At 43.9% G+C, this 21,972-nt stretch overlaps 1 protein-coding gene across 8 annotated transcripts in view; it reads left to right on the plus strand.

Annotated features, from left to right (window-relative positions):
- Window positions 1-21,972, plus strand: part of CRAMP1 (cramped chromatin regulator homolog 1) — a 50,214-nt gene that overhangs the window by 19,450 nt on the left and 8,792 nt on the right. For 4 of the 8 annotated variants that reach the window (XM_051780108.1, XM_051780117.1, XM_051780095.1 and 1 more), the window contains exons 7-17: window positions 6,250-6,335; window positions 7,033-7,156; window positions 8,856-8,937; window positions 9,960-11,225; window positions 13,465-13,642; window positions 16,802-16,983; window positions 17,567-17,641; window positions 18,853-18,934; window positions 19,631-19,735; window positions 20,393-20,571; window positions 21,110-21,190. In XM_051780108.1, coding sequence (XP_051636068.1) covers window positions 6,250-6,335; window positions 7,033-7,156; window positions 8,856-8,937; window positions 9,960-11,225; window positions 13,465-13,642; window positions 16,802-16,983; window positions 17,567-17,641; window positions 18,853-18,934; window positions 19,631-19,735; window positions 20,393-20,571; window positions 21,110-21,190 — 2,440 coding nt within the window. Of the gene's footprint in view, window positions 1-6,249; window positions 6,336-7,032; window positions 7,157-8,855; window positions 8,938-9,959; window positions 11,226-13,464; window positions 13,643-16,801; window positions 16,984-17,566; window positions 17,642-18,852; window positions 18,935-19,630; window positions 19,736-20,392; window positions 20,572-21,109; window positions 21,283-21,972 lie in introns of all 8 variants that reach the window. The other 4 variants (XM_051780146.1, XM_051780136.1, XM_051780126.1 and 1 more) reach the window with 4 other exon arrangements.

A 21,972-nucleotide genomic window follows, 5' to 3' on the forward strand; every position in this document is an offset into this window, starting at 1 on the left:
GTGGGAGCAGAGCCCGGCTCCCCCCTCCTGTCAGGGAGTTGCAGAGCCAGAAGGTCCCCCCTGAGCCTCCTTTTCTCCAGGCTGAGCCCCCCCAGCTCCCTCAGCCGCTCCTGCTGCTCCAGCCCCTTCCCAGCTCCGTTCCCTTCCCTGGACACGCTCCAGCCCCTCAGTCTCCTCCTTACAGTGAGGGTTCATCTCCAAACCCTTCTGTGCACAGTGCTCATGAGTCCTGACTTTCAGATCTGAAATGGCTCCTCAGACACTGGGGAGCTCAGCCCTCCAGTCACTTCTGCATCTGCTTGACTTTGAGAACGAGTGTTCTCTTCCATTTCAAGGGAGAATTGCAGGATTTGGGAGTTTAGTCTGTGAGTCAATGTATTCATAGAAGACAGAAGGAGTGAGAAGTTGCTGTACTATTAGAAATGAGGGAATACCTGATGTATTTGCACATAAAATTTTTTGAAGTAGTCCAGCTTTTAGAATTTATGTTTTTTGAAGTGAAATCTCTCTGAAAGGATACTACTTTAAAGATTGTGATCACTCAGAAGGCATTGTTTTGTCCTAATCATGTCTTTAAAAGTGATTTGAAAACAGCATTATTTTCTGTCTGTTACAGGTCCCTTCTTACCTTTGGCATTATTGCTTTTAGGGTGCTTCACTGGAGCAGACAAGTTACTATGGAGTAAACTTGACTGCAGAGAGGAATAGGAGTTTGTCCCCTCAGTAGCTGCAGACTTTTGACTTTACCTTGCATTATATGGATACTTGATGTTGTACCTTCCTGTTGTTCCCAATGGAGTTTCCAGAATCAGTTTTTTAGAGTCAAACCACCTTTCCTTTCCTGGGAGATGCCCTTTGTATGGTGTGTTTGTGTTGCAGGTCTTGAATATGATTCTTAACTCACTTGTTTTGAATTAGAAGAGAAGTTGCCATTTAGTTTGGGTTTTGTACAGTTAAGAAAATCTAAGCAGTATGTTTTTTCACGTAACAAAATTATTCTTAAAGCCAATTACTTCTTCAAATTGGAGTTACCAATTAAAATGGGCCTGGGATGAGCCTTTATCCACAGTGTCATGAGTATCTGTCTAGTTCAAGATGTCAGCAGTTGTTTCAGTCACTCTGTACTGTACTGGAGAGTCTCTCTAATACTGGGTCATCCAAACAAACTAAAGCATAACAAAAGAGCTTGATGACATTTAGTGAGCTGTAGCATCAATCTAGCACTTTGTATGATTCAGGCCTTAGTTATTCTAATTAATTGTTAATGAGGGCTGATGATTTCTGTGAAGTCTAGGTGCTTACTCTATAAGGCCAGTCTTGTAACAAACCATTTTGAAAGCAGCATTTGAAAATATTAATGCTAATCTTCTACTCCAAAATTAGAGCGTGCGTAACATTAGCCAATTCAGAAATAGTTGCTTTTGCATAGACTTTTTGTCTACAGATGGGAGGCACATCTTTGCTTCCCTTTTTCTCCTGCATCTCTTACCCGTTTGGTGGGTGAACCTCATCAGCTGAAGAGGAGCAGACTGTGTCTTCCTTACTACCTCTGTCTGCACCATGTGAATTAATCCCCTGCATGTTCAGGACCTCATAGCTCCCAGAAGCAAACACATTGCATATATCCCAGTCGATTCAACTTCCCATCTTGCTCAGTGATGGTACAATTTCATGATCCCCCTCCCTTATTTGTAAGCAGTTCTCAGTTCATAACGTGTTTCTTTGTGACCTGTTCCTGTTGGGCTGTTGCAGTTCAGGCCATTTGCTGTTACACATCTCTGTACTTGTCTTCAGAATGTCAGTAACAGGTAAATGAGGCTGGACCACAGCCACTGGGACAGGTGTAGCTGAATAAATCGGGGGGTCTCACAGATTAAGGTTTAGATATTTATAAATGCAAGGGGGAGATAAGAATTACTCTGTAACTGCTCTGAGTAGTTCAGCATACTCAGGTAAACGCTGGCCGACACCAGCTGCTTGAAGACAGGATCACTCTGTTCAGTCCTTTGTGCTAAGGTTTCTATTGCAGCATTTTGATTCTACTATGCATTTATTACATCATTGGGTTCTGTGATTAGGATATGTAACAAGAAACAAAGATTTATGGCACTATATCAGAACTGCTCAGTAACTAGTGTAAATAAACAAACTGATGCTTTTTTTTGTTTCATTTCTAGGAGTGAAACATTTTTATTTAAGTTAGTTTTGCAACACTTTACATTCAATAAAAACCTGTATATAAACAAATATTTTCTTGATCTCTGTGTAAACATGTAGGATTTCTGGATAAGTTAAAATAAAAATCCAAACAAACCACAATAAACACCTAAATAAAGAAGTACTGTAACTATGCAGCAGTTAAGCACAGCACTGCTCAGTGTCTGGTAGTGTTTGTGGTTTTCCCCCCTAAACTGAAAGGCTCTTTATAGCACAAGGTAAGAAAGACAGATTGGTTGCTTTGTCTGGTTCAGATTCTGAATGTGCTTTGTGTGGGATGAGAGTGATTCTTCACTGCCTTCTATTTCCTTGGGAAAGCTCTTTGGCTGAGGGGGCATCTGTAAATCCCTGAAAATCTTGATCATAAAATAGCAGTTCATCCTGAAAAAATAACGTATAAACCCAATCTTTTTAAGTAGGCGAGATATGCTCTTGATGTCAGGTCAGACTGGTAGTTCTGAATGCATAGTCAGGAGAGTAACTGTTTTTAAGATTTACTGTTTACTGCATTTGGAAACATCCAGGATCCAGGTAAGAGGAGAAAATAGGTATTTTGAAGCTAAGAATAGTTCTGTTGCAGACCATTCCTCCTTTTTTCCCTTAAATTTGTAGAAATAGTCTTTTTCCAGCCTCCCAGACATGGATGGCAATTAGGAAGGTATAGTCTCTAAATATATCTACTTTTATATTAGTTTGATAATAAGTTATTCTTTAGACTCTGCCTGGATTGCTTGAAGCTCATCATACTTAATGGAAAAGGGAATTAGGGGAATTGTTCCTATCTCTCCAAGCAGAACACCTGAATCTAGAGAGCTGGGATGTTACTTCTACAGCATGAGGGAGCAATGGAAGTAAAAGGATGGATGGCTGTAGTTGTGGGAGAGTGCTGTAGTGCCAGGGTGAAAACTTCCATGAGAACTTGTCAGTGCTGTTTTGTCACATTTATGAGTGCTCTGTGTTTCTTCATTGACTGATCAGTGTACTTCGCTTGCTGAGTTCTGAACTGTGCCATTCACCCTCAGTGTTCAGGGAATGCAACATTTCCTGCTCCTCTAGGGCTACCAGCAGGTTCACAGTTATTTGCTTTCTTCCAGTGCGATTTTTATAATACGTTTTCCATAATATACTTACATTTTTCACACTTCTTTCGTGGCTTTTGTCCTAGGTTTTGGTTGGGTGGGTTGGTTTTTTTTCTCAGCTCTCTGCCCTTTAAGCACAGGTACAGATGGAGCCAGGAGTTTGTGATGCTGATCCACGTTCATTTGTGAGCTGCTCTATGGTGGTAACAGATGTTGGGTACCTGCAGCCCAAGGTGCACCTGAGCAGGTGGCAGACAAATTGAGCAGGAACAACTGCCAGGAATCCTGACTCGACAATAGACGCTTTATGACCAACTAGTTAGGCTCTTGAAGAGAGATAGAAAATGTGAAAAATTAGCAGCAGCACTTTTCTTCTTCTTCCTTTTCCTTGATCAATTAGCTCATTTGTTGTAGGTGGATCAAATGGCCTTCTGAGCAGCCAGGCCTTTTTTTCAGTCACCTTCCACTCATGTGATGGACCAGTTTCCACAAAGCTTGTCTGTTTTATATAGATGTATCAGTTACTCTAAAAAAAAAAATCTTTCTCTCCACTTGTACCCTTATATTGTCAAGGTAGTAACAGTAACAGTAATAATGACAACAACAACAATAAATGTGCCTTCAAGGGCACATTTGATAATAAGGAATTGCATTAGCTAAAATCAAGGACACTCAGCTTGCATAAGTAGTTAAAAAAATTTGCTGTCTTAAAGCAGTATAAATTTGCAATTTAGAAACCTGTTCCAGGTTGCATTGAAATTTTGGGTGATTTTCACTGGCTGTAGTGGGTTTTGTATGAGGCAATTATGAAACCTGTGTTTTTCATTTGAACAGGAGGGAACATCCAGGCATGGGCTTCACAAAGGAAATCACCCCAGCAGTTCAGGTTGCTGTAATGTTGTAGTGGACTCCTTGCAGGAGCAAGGCAGGCAGTCACTTGGGCATGTTGATGCAGCTGCATTGTTTTCTGTACGACTGTTCAGTCACATTCCCAGACTTTGTTTCTAGCAGTTGGGTGCATTTGTGCATCTTCTCATATCAGTGTGACCTTTGTCAAATTACTTACCGTGGGGACTGCATTACTGGTAGTAAAGTAAATGTAGTTTCATGGAATCCCTCTAGTTAAAGATACAAGGTATTTGGTGTGAATCCTGAGGATGTGTTCCTTCAGTGTAAAACTGAGTAAAATGGAGAGTGATTTCTGGGAACTACAGTAAAAGTTGAAGAGTTGTAGTCCTCAGCTGTTTTTTCAGTTATTGTTCTTGGAGGAGATGGTAATAAGCACTGTACAAAGAAATGTAATGTGTAGCTAGAGTTTTTATTTGCTGCAAACTCTCTAGGTGCTGCTGAATCTTTCAGGATCTGTACCAGGCACTTTTATACTGGGCAACTGCTTCTGACTGCTGGCTGAGACCAAAGTCTGGGCTCATGGAAAAAGGTGGAGATTCTCCAGCTAAAGATTCAGACCTAAGAGAGAAGTTGTCCTAATGCGGACCAGCTGAATTCGAGCACAGCAGAATTTGTAGTTGAGTTTCCTGTTTTTATACATTGCAATCCTTGTTGGCATAAGTGAGTTTGGGTTCATACTGATTTGTCCTCACTTGTATTAAAATTGGGTTTATTTGCACATTTAAAAAAAAGAGAGAGAGTGCTAGTTGATTAAACTTGTTTTCAGAATATTTATTTTCTAAAAATGCTGATTTATTGATAAAATCATATCTACACTTTAATATAAGGATCTGTATAAGAGGATATGGAGCCTTCTATGTTAAGGCCGAGGCGCCCATTTCAATGCCCAGGAGGAGGTTTTACCTTTCATCCTTATCTTATGTCATTGATTAGATACCCACAAGGGTTTCTGTACCCTTCTCTAAGAGTTTACACTGGCAGAGACTGACTGTTGGACTTGGTGGGACCAACTGTCTTCAAACAATTCCTGTTTCCAAGAGTTCAGGTTAGGATTAAGTTGGAAGGAAATCTGCCCTTCCAGCCCTGGGATATTCTGAATCCGTCGAAGTTCACAGCTGAGTAAATGAGAGTTGTTCACCCCATCAGCTCCATCTTCTCAGATCTGGCTTCCCTTCTGCTGCCCTTTTGCAAATTTCCCTCTTAGCACCATAGACAAGTGCTCTTCCTACCTAACGATGTCTTCTTTACAGCATAGAAATATTTTCTAATTCCTAGAACTTCTTTCATTTTACTGCAAGGACTTGTGTTCGATCCTGCCGCTTCTATGCTAGCTGATGCTTAATGTTTCAAGTTTTGGGTAGTATTGCTGCCATTGGTAGCTTGGTTGGGCTCAGTTCCTGCATTTGAAGTCCCTAAAAAAAAAACAGGAATGATGGAGTGAAGAAATCAAGTAGTTCCACTGTGTGAAAATAAAAATGACCTCTGGCTTTTAAGGATCTTTGAAACTGCTGATCTGATACTGAAGCTAAATCATACTGTAAAAGTTACTTTGTTCAGGTTCCTGCACAAGCTCTTAGACCTCCTGACTGCACCAGAGGAGGTGGGGATATTTCCAAATGGAAAATGGAAATATGGAAAAATGGAAATTCAGACTTCTTCTTCCCGTAATTAAGAGTCAGGAGTATAAAGGGGGAGACTAAAACAAACCCACTTGTCTTTTATGAAACAGCTGTCTGTGTGGGTGCTCTTCAACCCAAGTAGCACAGTCCTGGTCCACTTATAAAACAGCAGTCCCTCCCTGAGTGGACAGCCCAGTGTTTCATGAAAGTCTGGAAGAGGAGGGTAATAAAAGTAGCATTTGCACAGTGAAAAAGTAAGGTGACAGAAAAGACTGAATGCTCTTGTGAACCTGCACTGCAGAGCCTTCCATTCCTGTGTTCATTCCTGTAGCCATGATTGTGTTTGGCTCCGTGTCCCTGATATGTCTGTATTCAGGAACTGTTGTTACTGGTGCCTCTAAGTACTTCTCTTTCCACGTGACCAGGGCTACGACTGTTCGTTACAAAGGCAGAAACCTGCGTATCAAAGCTCCCATGTGCAGGGCTTTGAAGAAACTCTGTGATCCAGATGGTGAGTAAGAGATGCTGGAACATGGGGTGTTTTAGCAGATGGTTGGAAGAATAGAGAATGAGTGGGCTTGTTGTGGTGTGTCCATCACTGGCAGGGAAATTTGGGCTATTGCACATTTGTGCTGAGCATGGATGTGTCACTGTTGTCTGTCTTGGCCTGTTTGCTTGAATAATCCCAGTGACTTCAGGACCCACCCAGTTTTCTCACTAGCACACTAGATCAGCTCACTACTGCTTTACCCACTATACTTTGACTGTGTGTGCAGGTTAGTCCCTTTTGCCAGTGAATTAGGAGCACTATGGTGTCTAGCATTAAGCATTTTCCATGTTTCTTTACCTTCTCCCATTCAGTTATGTGTGATTTCGTTTGTTTGTTTTCCTTCTCTTCCTTGTTCCCAAGTAAGTAGAATCAGGCTGTTCAAAAGGTCTGAAATACTGTATTTTTTCAAGTTTCCAACAACCTGATTTTTGACACTGCTTGCACAGCTGGAATCTCCAGTACCGCTGCAGTGTCCAAGGATAAGAATAAACACATTGGAACAGAAGGTAATTAAGGAAGCAGGCTCCAGTGGTGAAGTTGAGCTGCTGGCTTGTCTGTAGGTGATGCTGGTGTCTGGTGGATTTTATCATGTAACTGAGCACACAGCGTTGTGACTGAGTTGTCCTTGCTTTGACCCTTTGTGCTTCATCTTCCTCAGGTGTGAGTGATGAAGAGGACCAGAAGCCAGTACGACTCCCTCTCAAGGTCCCTGTGGAGCTGCAGCCACGGAATAATCACGCGTGGGCTCGAGTGCAGAGTCTTGCCCAGAACCCCCGGCTTAGGTAGCAGAACTGATTATGCTGCTCAGATTAGAACAGGAAAATAGATGAGCAGCATCCAAGCCCCTTCCTCTTTCTTCATAGAATCAGCCAGGTTGGAAAAGACCTCTGAGATCATCGAGTTCAACCCCGCTGTGGTTCCCAGACCATGGCACTGATGCCACATCCAGTCTCACCTTAAACACCTCCAGGGACGCTGACTCCACCCCCTCCCTGGCCAGCCCATTCCAATGGCTGGTTACTCTCTCTCTAAAAAATTTCTTCCTAATATCCAACTTAAACCTCCCCCAGCACAGTTTAAGACTGAGCCCTCTTGTCCTACTGCTGGTTCCTGGGAGAAGAGACCAACCCCCACCTGGCTACACCCTCCTGTCAGGTAGTTGTAGAGAGTGATGAGGTCTCCCCTGAGCCTCCTCTTTTCCAGGCTCAACAACCCCAGCTCCCTCAGCCTCTCTTCTCCTTGTGCTCCAGTCCCTTCCCCAGCCTTGTTGCTCTTCTCTGGACCTACTTCAGCACCTCAATGTCCTTCCTGAACTGAGGGGCCCAGAGCTGGACACAGCACTCCAGGGGTGGCCTCACCAGTGCTGAGTACAGGGCAAGCCTGGTCCTGTTGCCACACTGTTCCTGATACAGGCCAGGATCCACTGGCCTTCTTGGCTACCTGGGCACACTCTGGCTCATCTTCAGCTTCCTTCCAATCCAAACTCCCAGGTCCCTGGGAGTTCAGGGTTCTCTTTGATAATGCAGGTGGCCTAAATGTACTTGGTCTGAAGCCTTTGTCCGGCCACAGTGGATGATTTGTAAACATGACCTATCACACTGGAAAATGAGATTACCAGTGTTCTTTATGTCTTTTGAGTAATATAGGAGCTTTGGAGATGAATATACTTTGTGCCACTTATTGTCACAGCAGAGTGCAAAGAAAACGGAGATCGTAGCAGTGGTTCCACAAAAATTTATATTTAATGTACCACAGACAGAGAGGAGGGAAGTTGCACAGTGGTCAGAGGTGCCTGCACCAAGGCTCTGAATATTGCACCTGCACCCAGTTATATGAGCAGCATGGAAGGTATCTTTAGTTTCTGTTGCAAAAGGACTTCGATGCTGCTGTTCCAGTGTCATCAGTGGCTGTTCATCCTGGTACTTATACCTTGTCCAGAACTCATGGGGCCTATGGTGTTGAGTGTTCTTTCAAATATGGCTCAAATACACTTCAGTGTAGTGACCAAAGATCATGATAAAAATCTCCATTCAGAAGAATGTATTAGGTTTATTTTGTGAAATGCTTTCAAAAAGTAAATGAGTGTTTTGTGCCCCTTTTTGTCTTTCTTTCTGTACTTTGTGGTAGGTTTGTGCTTTGCCTACACTTTTGCAGTTCAGCTAAATCCTGCCATCTTTTCCTATCTTCTTCCATTTGGAAAAAAACTAGTTTCTTGAATCATGACAGTCAGGTTTATCTAACAGGCTTTTAGATTGTGTGAGTTGTAGATGTGAGTTATCTAGATTTTAAAGTTGTGGGATAACATATGTTTTTGGTTTTGTTGGGTTTTTTTCTCAGAGCTTGGGAGCAGTAGGTGTGTTCTCTGTGCTAGCATTATAGAATACCAGTTTATTCCTTAATTCCCCTTCCAGGATTGAGGCTATGACTTGACCTGCTGCTGACATTTGTTTTTGTTCCCTCCTCTGTTTCTCTCACATACAGGATGATCGTGGAGTTACATCGGAAGGTCTCCAGCCTCATTGAGTTCCTGAAGCAGAAGTGGACTCTCCATGAAGTGCGGATTGTATCCTTTTCCTGCTCGGTCTGTTCCATGTGCTGTGTGTCCTGGGAGCAGTTCCCTTCCAATTCTAAGTTCAGTTTGGTATCAGAAAAGTGAATCTACCTCATAAATTTAGAGTCTCTGCTCAGTAAAGGTAGAGGTCAGTCTCAGCATTACTAATAGAAGCTTTCATGGGAGATCCCCCAATGTTCCACTTTGACCCCAACTCTTCTCTGCTTTGATCCCGTGAAAGCTAGTGAGGAATAATGAAGCTTCTGCTTCATTTCCTCAAACAGTGATCTTAGTTTGGTTCATTATCGATGGGTGACCCCCTCAGAGCCTGGATAATAACTGACAATTCTGTTTCCAATTTCAGCAAAGAGTTTAAAGACAGATCTTTGCACTTTGTGCAGTTTCACCAATGAAGGCTTAAGCTTCTTGTCAAGCTGCTGTTATCTGTGCACTGTCTGAGACAAACAGCATTTGGGGTGTCCCTGCCTCTGAACTCTGATCCATACAGTAGAAGGATTTGTGAGTTGACAGCTGTTCTGTTCTCCTCCTGACTGTTTTATTTTATCCTGTTCTTGGGCCTTTCATTCAGGCTTTTCTCTTCAATTTGTGAGCCTGGAAGAGCAGCAGTATATCAGTTGAAATTTCGAAGGATCTCACGGCCTGTAAGGTGGAGTTTGCTGCACAGAAAGGAGAGGCTGCTTTGCTGTGCGGTGACGTTGGAGTTTTTGCTTGGTTTTGTTTGGGATATGTTGTTTGGGGGTGGGATTTTTTTTACAATTACAGTGGGGTGTGAAGCAGAGATAAGTAATTCTGTCTGCAACGGAGATTTAGTTTGTGCTTGTAGCAGGTCTTTGCTGTAGTCTTTATCACCACAAAGGACCTTATTTCTGATTATAGTGTCTTCATATCTGGGCTGAATAGAGAACACGTCCTTGATCAACTACCTTTTTTTTTTTTAAACTTACAAAATAGTCTCCCAGGTGCTTGTTTGGAAGGGGCAGATGTTTGTTACATTCTTTGACACATCTTTTTAGCGTAAAACACTAGAAGAACAGCAGCTTCAAGACTCCAGAGGCTCAGAAACAAGAGGCAACTTCTCAGAGGAGAAAGTGATGCTCCATCTCTTTCCAGGAGAGAATTGTACCCTCACTCCACTGCCCGGGGTAGCCAGAGTGGTGCACTCCAAGGCTTTCTGCACTGTGCATTGGCAGGAAACGGGCAAATGCAAACAGAACACAAAAGACTCTCACTTACTCCCCCCTGCCCAAATCCTGGGCATTCAGAGCAGTCAGGGGACAGCAAGGGGACAGCTGAAATACCTGCGAGGAGCAGAGGGTAAGGGTGTGGGGAGGGCAGAGAGCACTACAGAGCCCAGCAGAACCTTGCAGCCCACAGCTGAAGTTTCTGCAAGCACTGAAGATGGTGCTTCAGAGCCTGGCCAGGTGGAAGGAACAGCCTCGAATCTTGGCATCACCAATTCCATCCAGAAACCACCTTCTGGACTCCAGGATCCAGGGGGGCACCAGGAAAAGCTGAGCTTAGTGGCCTTCTGTGTGGAGGGCAGGGAGGTCCTGGCTGGTGACCAGGCAGCTGTGCTGCCCTCGTGCAGCACAGCATGTGCTTGCAGCAAGATCCCTGATGTGGAGGAGCTGTCTCTGCTCGATCCGTTCCCACGGTACATGAAGTCCTGCCAGGACCTAATTGTCCCAGAGAAATGTTCTTGCACAGACAAACTGCATGGGAAAGACGCAGCTCCAGCAGCTGGTAACGCTTCCCCGGTGGCTTTTCCAAACGGGAGGAGTGCAGAGACCTCTGACTTCTGTTCCCAGCTCCTGAGAGGTGGTGTGGCTTCCCCCAGCAGCGGCCCATCCAGATGTGAAACTCAGGCCAGCCACAGCCAGGGCCAGCAGCTCGACACTTGTACCAAGGATATCACGGATGCAGTAATGGAGGATTCTCAGGAGAAGCTGGGTTCCTCATTTCCACCTCCACCTCAGGGACAATCCAGTACAAAGTCTCTCAAGGACGACCCAAGCCGGCTCTCCCAACAGGTCAGAGAAGAAGGATGGAGTCTGCGAACCTCTGAGAGCCTTACGCTGGCTGAAGTCTACCTCATGATGGGCAAACCGAACAAGCTGCAGCTGGAATATGACTGGCTGGCTGTCTTGGAGCCAGAAACCCAGGATGCTAGAGAGCAGACGTCTGAGTCAAGTGCTGTCCCTGCGTGTCCCACCTTTCACAAGCAGAGACTCCTGAACTGCCTTCTGAAACTCATTTCTACCGAGGTCAATCCCAAACCAGTAAGTAGCTCTTGTTTGTGCTCCAGATACTGAACTCTAGTTTGATTTGGGGAATAATTTTGCCCACTTGTGTGTTCACAGTAAATCAGTTACTAACCTTGTCTAGATCTTTGGAGGTTCCTGTGTTTAAAAAAACCCAAAAACCACAACACAACCCAGCTGGCTACAGAGTGGACTTTGCTTCAATATGCTTTTTACACTGCCTTTTAGTTTCTGGTTTGCTGTGACTCTCAGTGGTGGTCCAGTGAACATTTCATGTGACTGCTGGAAACATCAGTGGTGAGGTGAGGTGAGGCAGGTGCCTTCTGTCCTATCTTAGTTCACAGAACCCTAGAACAGCCCAGGTTGGAAGGGAGCTTGGAAAATCATCTGGTCCAACTTTTTGTGGGAAACGGAGCCTGGTCGAGATTAATATTCTGCATGAAAACTGCAACCCTTGATTTTCAATGTTTATGTAGTTCAAATTACACTAAGTGTGAGAGTGGAAAGAATGTATTTCTTTGGAATAGCAGAGGCAATAGAACTGTGCCTGCCACAATTGATATATGTAAAAGTTCCCAGACTCCAGGATAGCTGTTTAACAGTCCCAGAAAAGTACTTTCTTCCTTAGGCAGACCTTAGAGAATGAACAAACTTTTCTTCTTGTGCTTTGTAACCTGTATTTCAGATCTGCCCTGTGATACCTCGGCAGCCATTTCCACCTAGTGCAGCCCTTTGAAACTTAGTAAAACACCTTTTAAAAAGACACCAAGTTCAGTAGATCTGCTCATATGCCTGTGATGGAGATACGATGAGTTAAGATCCTATTCCAGCCCGGGATGCAAATGTATCCCTGTTCCCAAACACAGAGTTCTTTGATCTTTCTTTGTTGGTGCAGACTTAGCCCCCATCAAAGTTCCTTTTGATCCCGATTCTGTAGACATAGAATGAAGGATTTTATAAATTTAAACCCATCTTTGTTCAGATGCAGCTCCACATATAGACTTTGTTTAAACTGCAAAGGCTTTTGGTCTGACATCTCACAGATCTGGGACACTGTCTCCTCTTTTGGCATCTACTTCTACTTCTGGTGACACAGGTGACAGCTAGACATGACATGATAAAACAATTACAGACTACAAAGAGGGACATCCCTGAGACTTGGGGGGGAGAGAGGTAGAAGAGGGGGCAGAAAAAACCAGCAGTTATGATTTGCATGTGTTTCCCTGTCACTTTTTTAAATAAAAGCAGCACAGTGCTACTGAACAATAGAGCAGCTCTATCAGATGTGTACCATATCATACATTCCAGCAAAAAGAAGGAACACACCCTTTCATTGATCAAATACCACTTTATTCTTGCTGTGTTTCAGAAGACGACACTCTCATTGCAGCATGAATGTAATGGCACTGATATTCCGGAGGCCAGGAGGATATTTACTGCCTCACTGGAAGTACTGTAGCCATTTTAAAGTTGCGTTTCATCAAATAATGACAGAAACCATAATATTTTTGCCACAGGGTATTTTAAGAGGAAGGATTGATTGTGTGCATCCCTGCTGTTTTCTCCAGATAATCTGTAACAGCCCAAACAGCCAGCTCTGCTGTGATTTGTTCCTTAAATGAAGATCACCAGCATAAAACAAAGTGTGCCAAATGGCATTGCATTTGAGTGGAGGGGGTAATTTGAAGCCCAGGATTGCACACAGATTCCTTAAAAGGGAGTGATTTCTAGAAAACAGCTTAAACAACATAATGAAACAACTGGATAGGCCTGGAAAATTAGTGAAGCACCTTGCCATGTGCCTCTTGTTTGTGCTGTGTTACAGTGTGAAGGAGAAGGGAAGGGAGAAAATTCAAAACTCTACTTGATTAGAATTAAGAGCAAAATGTTTTTGTCCAGATGTATTTCCCACCAGAGCCCTCTGGATGGAGTTTATGAAAATTAGTTTTGCACTGAATTAAAACCAACACTTTTTTTCTTTTTCTTTCTATCCTGGGGTCGTCCAGCATAAACTGTGTGAAGGTTGTTGAGTGTTAACCCAATTGTAACATAATAATGATGGTGAGCTGGTGACATCTAACACTGCTGAATAGGTAGGAAGGGAATTTCAGCTGCCCCACAGCCCTGCTAGAAGGTATTGCTTAGTGTCCTGTGAGGTATCCTAGTCAGATTTTAATTTCCAGGTTCCCTGAGTAGAGTGAGTTTCACAAAACATGGTTGTACCAGCACACAGTGTTCATTTAAGGTGCATTTGCAGACGCCCGAGATGAGCTCCGTTGCCACGTCCCCTATCAAGCCTGCTCAGGAGGAGCAGTCCTTGACTCCCCCGGGGAAGGTGATTGCCATCAGCACCAGGAGCCCAGGCTGCGCACGGAATCAGTCTGCCCTTCGCAACAACAAGACTTTCTCTCCTGGTGCTGCTTCCAGCTCCTCAGGTGAGTATTCCCAAAAATCCATTTGAAGAGATCTGCCCATTACTATCTCACATGGTGATGAGAACTTCCCAGTGATGGAACACTGGAAGAAGGACTGTTCTTACTCTCAGGAACTTCACTGTCTGAGAACATTGGTGTCTGTTAAATTTGCTTTAGAATTGTCCTCAATTCAGTTCTGCTTTGAATCTCGAATAATTGTGCACATCAGTAATGCAATTCACAATCCAGGAGGACTCCCCTGAGTTGCTCTTACAGAGTGTTTGTGGGTTTTGGGAGCTGTGTCGTGGTTTAACCCCAGCCGGCCGCTCAGCCCCATGCAGCTGCTCACTTACTCCCCTCTGGTGGGATGGGAGAGAACTGGAGGAGGAGAAGTGAGGAAACTCATGGCTTGAGATAAAGGCAGTTTAATAAGAAATGCAAAAGCCACACAAGCAAAGCAAAGCAAGGAATTCATTCCCCTTTCCCCTGGGCAGGCAGGTGTTCAGCCACCCCCAGAACAGCTGGGCTCCGTCACATGAACAGTTACTTGGGAGGGCAAACACCATCCCTCTGAATGTCCACCCCTAACTTCTTCTTCCCCCCAGCTTTGTATGCTGAGCATGATGCCAAATGGTCTGGGATACCCCTGTGGTCAGTTGGGATCAGCTGTCCTGGCTGTGTCCCCTCCCATCTCCTCGTGCACCCCCAACCCCCTCGCTGGCAGTGCTGGGTGAGGAGCAGCCGAGGCCTTGAGGCTGTGTAAGCCAGGCTCAGCAGTAACCAGATCATCCCTGAGCCATCAACACTGTTTGCAGCACAAATCCAAAACTGCCCCACTGAAGAAAATGAACTCCTTTCCAGCCCAAACCAGCACAAGCTGATGGGCACAGGGTGTGGGATCTCAGGAGAGCATCAGCTCATGGAGCAGGTGACTAAATACATGGTGTAAAGTTTGTTGATAAATAATTACTGAAAATTTCCTGTGCCATCCTGCCATTTTTGGTTTAGATTAGATATTAGGAAGAAATTCTTCCCTGTGAGGGTGGTGAGGCACTGGCACAGGGTGCCCAGAGAAGCTGTGGCTGCCCCATCCCTGGAAGTGTCCAAGGCCAGGTTGGACAGGGCTTGGAGCAACCTGGGATAATAGTGGAAGGTGTCCCATGGCAGGAGGTTAGAATTAGATTAGATTTAAGATCCCTTCCAACCTAAATCAGTCTGTGATTCTGTCATTATAAGGTACAGAATGATTATGAATTACCTTTTCTTTTACTAGCAGGTACAGCTGCTGTAACCTGTGAGCCCCAGCCATGAAGGCCAAGAATTTCAGTTCTGTGCTTCAGCCCAGTTGCATTGGCCACCAACTGTTTATGACTTTAGGAAAGTCTGTGAAGGTGTTAGGGTTACTGGGACCAATTGTGATTCTTAGGCTGTCCTTTTCACACCCCTGCTGTGAGAAGCAATGGACCAGGTTAACTGGTGCTGTAAAATCTGGTTGGTGCTCTGGGTGGTTTTCATTTAAAATGACATAACAATTTCACCTTTGTCTAAAGCTTCATTGCACTTCTAGGCAAGGTCACACTTACTTAAATATCTAGTAAAAGGCAATAATTTAATAGATCAAACAGATAAATTGCATTTCAGTGAGATCCACAGGCTCAAAGGACTTTTTAAATCTTTTTAAATCAGACTTGAAATAGAATCAAACTTCCTGAGTTTGCAACATTCATTTTTATGAACATTTATTTTCATGCTTCTCTAATGCCTTGAAATTTTTTTCTGAAGCATTTTAAGCAAGGATAAGGTTCATCCACTGAGGATCCTGGGCAGAAACAGCAAGAAAATAACAGTATTTTTATCTGATCCCCTAGAAACAGAGACCTGTTCTGTTGGAATAGAGCTTCTGTGATTCAAAGCCAAATATAATTGTCCATGTTAGTCTTTGATTTGCACCACTGGGTTACAAGTAGCTCTGTGCTTTAACATATTATTAGGAAGCAGGTTGCCTTTGGTGCAAAGTGGAAAACACAGACTATGTATTCCTGCTTTTGTATCAAAGATGCCACGTTGGCTTCAGCTGAGTGTTTTGGGAACAGAGGAGCAGTACAAGTGTGTTCAGTACAACTGTTATACCCAGTTAACTAGTTCAGCCCTTCAGCAACTCTACCTGGGCCTTGGGGATGCATTCCAGGGTGTCAAAAGGGTAACTGAGTCTGAGATCCCCACCCTGAGTTGGGTTGTTTGGTAGACAAACTGAATCCCTTGTATGAGCCCTGGTAAGGGTGTTCTGAATCTAAAATAGGATTCTTTGTGGTCTGGATTGCAACCTGTAGTATACAGTAATTACTGAGCTCCTTTATATCTTCACACAGTGCTAGTTAATGCCTGCAGTAATTTGGTCAGGCAGGAGGCACAAATTTATGTGTTTCTCTGCATTTAGTTGATTTTTAGGTACATTAGCACACTGAAATTTTAACTAACCTTTGAAAAAAGAATTTAGAGCAGCCGGGTGGAGGTGGCCATTTCGTCTTTTAAACAGGAGGATAATTAAAACCTGCAGATTTATTGGTTCAGTAAATAAAGTTTGATGTTCTTCAGAACACTTCTGAACGCTGTTGCATGTCTCTGCTGTAGTGAGTAAGGAAACCCAGTGTACTGTGTGGAAAGAGGCAGGTCTGCATCCATGAATTACTATGGGAAAAGGGGGGTGGGGAGTGTAAATAAATCATTCATGATGGGTTTGTAATGGATCTGTGTTTGTATTATCTTCCCCTAGGTAAGGAGTGGGGGATATATAGTTTGTTTACTGCGATAGGCCCTCAAGTATTCCTACAAACTGAACAGATAACAGATAAACTGGTTATCACAGTCTGTATGGGGCTGAAAACTGAGGGCTTCAATTCTAGTTACTTTAGCAGTGTAAAATGGCATTTAACCCCCTACTTCCAAGGATTTCAAAGCAAGTGAATGTTAGTGGTATCCCTGTGAAGCGGGTAAATACTGTCGGTTTGCAGGGGGGAAAACTGAAGTATGGAGAGATTCCTGACTTGGGATCACACACAGCTGGTGGCAGAGCCAGAATCCCTAAGTCCCAGCTCTCCCTATGATCCTTCAGTTACTAAAAGTTACTTCCTTTTTTTTTTTTAATTTCATCTCATTTGAATTGCTGTTAAAATCTTCTAGGTTTGAGAAGCCTCCCTAGACCTCTCTTGGTGGCTGGTCCTTCAAGTTCTGGGAGCACTGAGGCCGACAGTGGGCTCTTTGCAGTCCCTACAACCCTGCCCCCCAACAGCCGCCATGGGAAGCTGTTCCTGCCCAGCAAGGAAGCAGAGCTGACCTTCCGGCAGCACCTGGACACCATCAGTGTAAGTGAGGTGACTGAATGGGAAATGCAGCCTGAGCCAGCTTCCAGGAGGTATCGCAGGGATTTTGGGATTTTGGTGCTTCTCATGATGCTCAAGTCTAACGTTGTATTAGCTGAGATGAGTCAGATTTGGACTATATAACTGTGCTTTGAAGTGACATTACCTGTTCAGACCCGAGTCTGAATGCCATCACACAGCCCAGTGAAACTGGTTCACTCTCTAATTAAGTTGCTCCAGCAAATATATTTGCCAGGTTTAGCAAAAACTGATCCCCTTCTGATGTGCAGCTAGTTTTAACACGTATTTAAGTCAAATACAATCTCAGTAAGAACTTCATAGGAAGCTGCAGTAGTTAAGTAGTGAAGTGCCTTTTATGGGGAGAAAGCTTTATCTCCATAAAGAAAAAATATGTTCTTGGTGGAAAATGTTCTGACTGTTGCAGAAAGGATATTGTACTGTCTGAAACAAACAACAGTATCTTAATTAGAGTCAACTTTACTGACAAACAGAGTCTGGGGGGTATAATTTATTCTGTGTCTGGATGCTTAAAATACTTTGTAATGCATTTCCTGTTCTTGTCCAGATGCAGTCGGACTTCTTCCTGCCAAAGCCCAGGAAGTTAAGGAACAGGCACTTGCGGAAGCCGTTGGTAGTACAGGTCAGAGCAAAGTGTGAATGCCTGTTTTGCTCCCTGAGTAGGTATCAGTAAGGCTAAAGTGATTTGAACCTAATGAAAAATTGAATTTCCCTCATACACCCACTTGAAAAGTGAAGCTGAACATAGAAGGGAACAGACATTTTGGTCTCTGGTGTAACCAGCCATGTTACATTCGCTGAATGAGGAATATCAATAACAGCAGAAGTCCAGTGCCTGAGGTGGTTTGGCAGAATAAAAAACCCTCTGTCTGGAAGCAGGTTCTGCTTCCTGGGCCTGCTGGTACTGAGGCAGAGGCAGCGTGTCCCTGTGCTGTCCTGCGCTGGCAGTGTTGGAGCTGGCAGCCCTACTACAGCAAGATCTCCCTTTAGATACTTTTCCTGCTCACTAGTGGCTGTTAAACTGTGGTGGGTATAAACCTCTGTAGTGAAATAAATCATAACACACTTTGAAAGAACAATGATTGCAGGGGAAAAAATGGTGTTTGCAAAGAGACGTATGGAAAAGGTGGCCTGTTGTCGTGGTGCTTTGGCAGCAGACAGGCACTGCCCTCCTTCAGACTGCTGTGATAACCCAGGGAAAAGGCACGTGCCACTGGGACACCATGGACAGGCAGGGAGCAAACAAGAAATCTGAAACCCAAATAATGGAAACTTAGTGGAGAAAGCAAAGTTCCCAAGTGCCAATATACCATTTTGTCTCCTCTTCTCTGTATAAGAGTAGGAGACTCAGAAATTACCCCTGGACTAATTTTTTTTATCCTGGGATCTTCAGATCTGTGCAATTCCCTGTTTTTTAAGAGCTCTGAAATACATACAGGTGTCTCATAAATTCACACTTGTTCAATTTTAAGGGAAGATCAGTTTGCACAGAGACTAGGTCCTGTCCTTAAGACCACTGCTGTAATTCTGTGAGAGATTTGAAAAATACTGTAAGTATAATCAGAGGGGAATATAGTTCTAATCAGCATTTCTCTGAGAATTTTTCACGTGGAAATTTTCTCTTGTAGTAGTTTACAGAGAAAATACATTATTCCTATCTGTAACTTCTTTATCAAGAGTACACAGACCTTATTGCCGTGTCTGCTGCGTGGTAGCGATGCCATGGAAATACTCTGCTTATTCTGGATGGTCTCATGAACTTCTGTGCTTTGAAAGATGAGCATTACCCTCTGTGTTTAAATCTTGTTCTGGTTTATTGTTTCTCTCACATAGAGAACACTGCTCCCCAGGCCATCTGGAAATCCGTCCCAGCATGTCTGTTCCTTTTCTATCTTATCCAACTCATCCATTACAGGTGAGTCTGTGTCTCTTTTAGCACTTCTTTGGTCTGAAAAGTGACCCTTAAAACTGCATAAAGGAGTAAGCTCTAAAAAGAGGAAAATGCCCTGTCAAAACAACAGTGTCACCAGCCCACAGGATGATGGGATTGTTCTCCTGGATCATTGTTAAGCAAATCAGGCTTGTGATAGAATTTTTTTCTTCCATTTCCCAATACTGAAAGTAGGGAAGAGCAAGGAGTTCTCAACCAGGAGACAAAATTTGGAACAAATTACTTCGAAATTTTTGTTCTGCAGTGTGTAATCATTTGTCTAGATTTTATATTGGAGTTTCTCTAGTACCTGGCATACTATCTAAATTTCATACAGTATAATCAATCCACTGCCCATGTGTCCTTTTCTGCTGGTACACTCTTGAGTACAGGTGTGGTAGTACAGGTGATCCCCCATCAAAGCCAGCATGAGATTAAGGGTTGTCTTCACTGACAATATGAGAGCAGCCCCAGTAGCACAGCAGCACTTGCTGTTGCGTGTCTGTGGCAAGGCACTGGTTAGTTCACATCATATTTCAGCTCTCTTCCATCATCTCCATCACTTGCATTCCTGGGGCTTGCTGCTGCTTGGAATTTATTTGCTTCCACTGAATTGTGTTGTGCTCTGCTTTAAAGGTGTTAGATTTCATTTGCCTGAGAGGTATTAATCCTTCCCCCTAGGGAGAGGTTCATTTCGGCCAATCCAGTCCTCACTGACTAAAGCTGCTGTTTCTCGTCCAATTGTGCCCAAAGTTCTTCCAACACAGGCCACCAACCATCTGTCTAGTAAGTCATTCCAAATTCTGCAATAAAAGCCGTGCTGGTGCCCCCCAGGCAGATAACTGTCTTGCAACAGAGAGTGGGTCCCATCATTAGAATGCTTAGTGAGGTGAAAACAGCGACTGCCTCTAGGTTTTACCTAGAGGATTATTTGGGATGGAAAGACATTCAGATGTTTGAAGTGGATTTTAAAAGGTCCAGATGAGGTTGACCCTTGTAACAACTTAAGTGTTTTAAATTGAGTCTGTATGGCTGCTAGAGGCAAGGTAATGAAATAAGGCTCTATTGTTTCTAGAGCCCCTCTAGTAACCCACAGGAAACTTCTAGAAATTGCCTAACAAAATACTTACCAATTTGCAGGACAAAAAAGCAAAAATATAGGAGGAAAGGGTGGGGGGAGAACTGGAATGTTTCTCATCTGTTTTTATATACCTGGTAACAGGTTGGAACAGGACAGAAAAGTTAAACCGTTTAGCTAAAAGCAGTGCTCCCGTTGGTGAAGAGGAGATGCTGACCCAGCTGATCAAGTGTTCCCATTGCCACTTTTTATGTGGGTTAAGTTTTGCCTCTGGGTCATTTTAAAAAATCATCTTTTAGAGAATCACAGCAAAGTGAAGAAAAGGCTTGTAATGTGGTTTTTGGTTTTTTTTTGTTTCACACAAGGTGCTATTGACTTGGCAGCTAAAAGTGCTGGCATTATCCCTGGCAGCCCTATGCCTGTCCTGGATGCAGATGGTTTGCCAGGTGTGTCTCCATTGTCACCAGACGCGGTGCCCACGGTGGTGACAGGGCAGGAGCCAGCAGTAGCACATCAGAACGGAAGCTCCATCACCACTGTGGAGGTCAGAGGCTCTTAAATGAGCTTTTTTCAAGTACTTACAAGTGTCTTGCTCTTTCATTGTGTCAAAAAGCTGTATTATAATGACTCCTCTGTGAACTTTCTCCTGGGGCTTGGTGGTAGGCCCTGCTGTCATGGCAAAGCACCCTGTGTTGTGTAGTGCGTATTTGAGGTTGAGGGATCAAACCATCATCTCATTGAGCAAATTTCCATCCTGTAAAGTGGCTTGCAGTTGTGAGTGTTGAACTTGGCCATCCAGAAATCTGGCTTAAAAAAAAAAAGGTGGCATTTCAATAGACTAATTCAGGAGGAAATCTGGCGCAAAACATGGACTTTTAGAGATGTATTTGGAATGGGAACTCTGATTTCTCCTTGCTGTTTCTTTCAAGATACACCTTAGTCCATGTCAGTCCTGGTCACTTTCCCAGGGAGTTGATGGATGGTTTTAAAAGACATGAGATGTATAAAGAGGATAAATCGTGATATGCCGTTGTCCCTTCCCTCCCCAGCTAGTCACTCATGTGGTTTCTGTTGTGTTCCAGGGCTCAGGCCCTGGGTGCCGGGTACCATTCATCAACCTGCCGACACGGCCTGAGCAGGAGGCAGTTCCTGATGGCTTCCAGGTACAGTGTGTGCTGAGAGAACAGTGCCATGGAGTGGGGAATGTTCTGTGAGAACACCACTGGTATTGCTGGTTTAAACCCCACATCCCCAGGTAATTGTGCGCCACTGGCACTGTCTGGTGGGAATGAAATCGCTGGCATCTGAAGAAATTTAAAGAAATTCAGGAAAGCTGCTTAAATATGTGTGAGTGCTGTTCCCTAAAATCACAGTGAGGCTGACAGTGCCTGTCCTGTGAAGGACAAACAGGCTTTACATATCTCTTGGTGGAGCAGAGGAGTTTATGATTGCTGTGCTCTATCTATGAGTGTATTTTGGACATCACAAGGAGAGGTTTCAGCAGCTGGCAGTCCTGCTGCCTGGATGTTGCTGAAGGAGGAATATTAAGACTAAAAGCCCGATTGCAATGCCAGAATCCTGTCCAGAGGATCTCTGTTCTTTGTGCTGGATCCAGTAAGACGTAGACAGATACCTGAAGAGTAACTGTGGCAGCACGTAAGTTGTGGGAGTGTTGCCATCCTGTCCCCAACCTCTCTCTCCAGTGGGATCCAGGACCTAGTGTTGGATACTTAAGCCTCAGAATACAGGCTGTTCTGTTTTCAGTGGAAGCTTTTACCACCTTCCTGTGACACCTGCATGTGAAAAAGATCAAATTAGTTTGACTGGAGAGCATAAAGTCTTGAGAGGAAAAATTTTTATAGCACAGAAGTTAGGAAGTGAACCTGTGAGACATTTATTGGGGTAATGGGGCCTTGGGTTCTGGTCTTGCTCTCAGGACAGCTGT

This window comes from Manacus candei, unplaced genomic scaffold, assembly GCF_025592945.1.
Source record: "Manacus candei isolate 608988 ecotype Guabito, Panama unplaced genomic scaffold, ASM2559294v1 h1tg000002l, whole genome shotgun sequence".
Taxonomy (NCBI): domain Eukaryota; kingdom Metazoa; phylum Chordata; class Aves; order Passeriformes; family Pipridae; genus Manacus; species Manacus candei.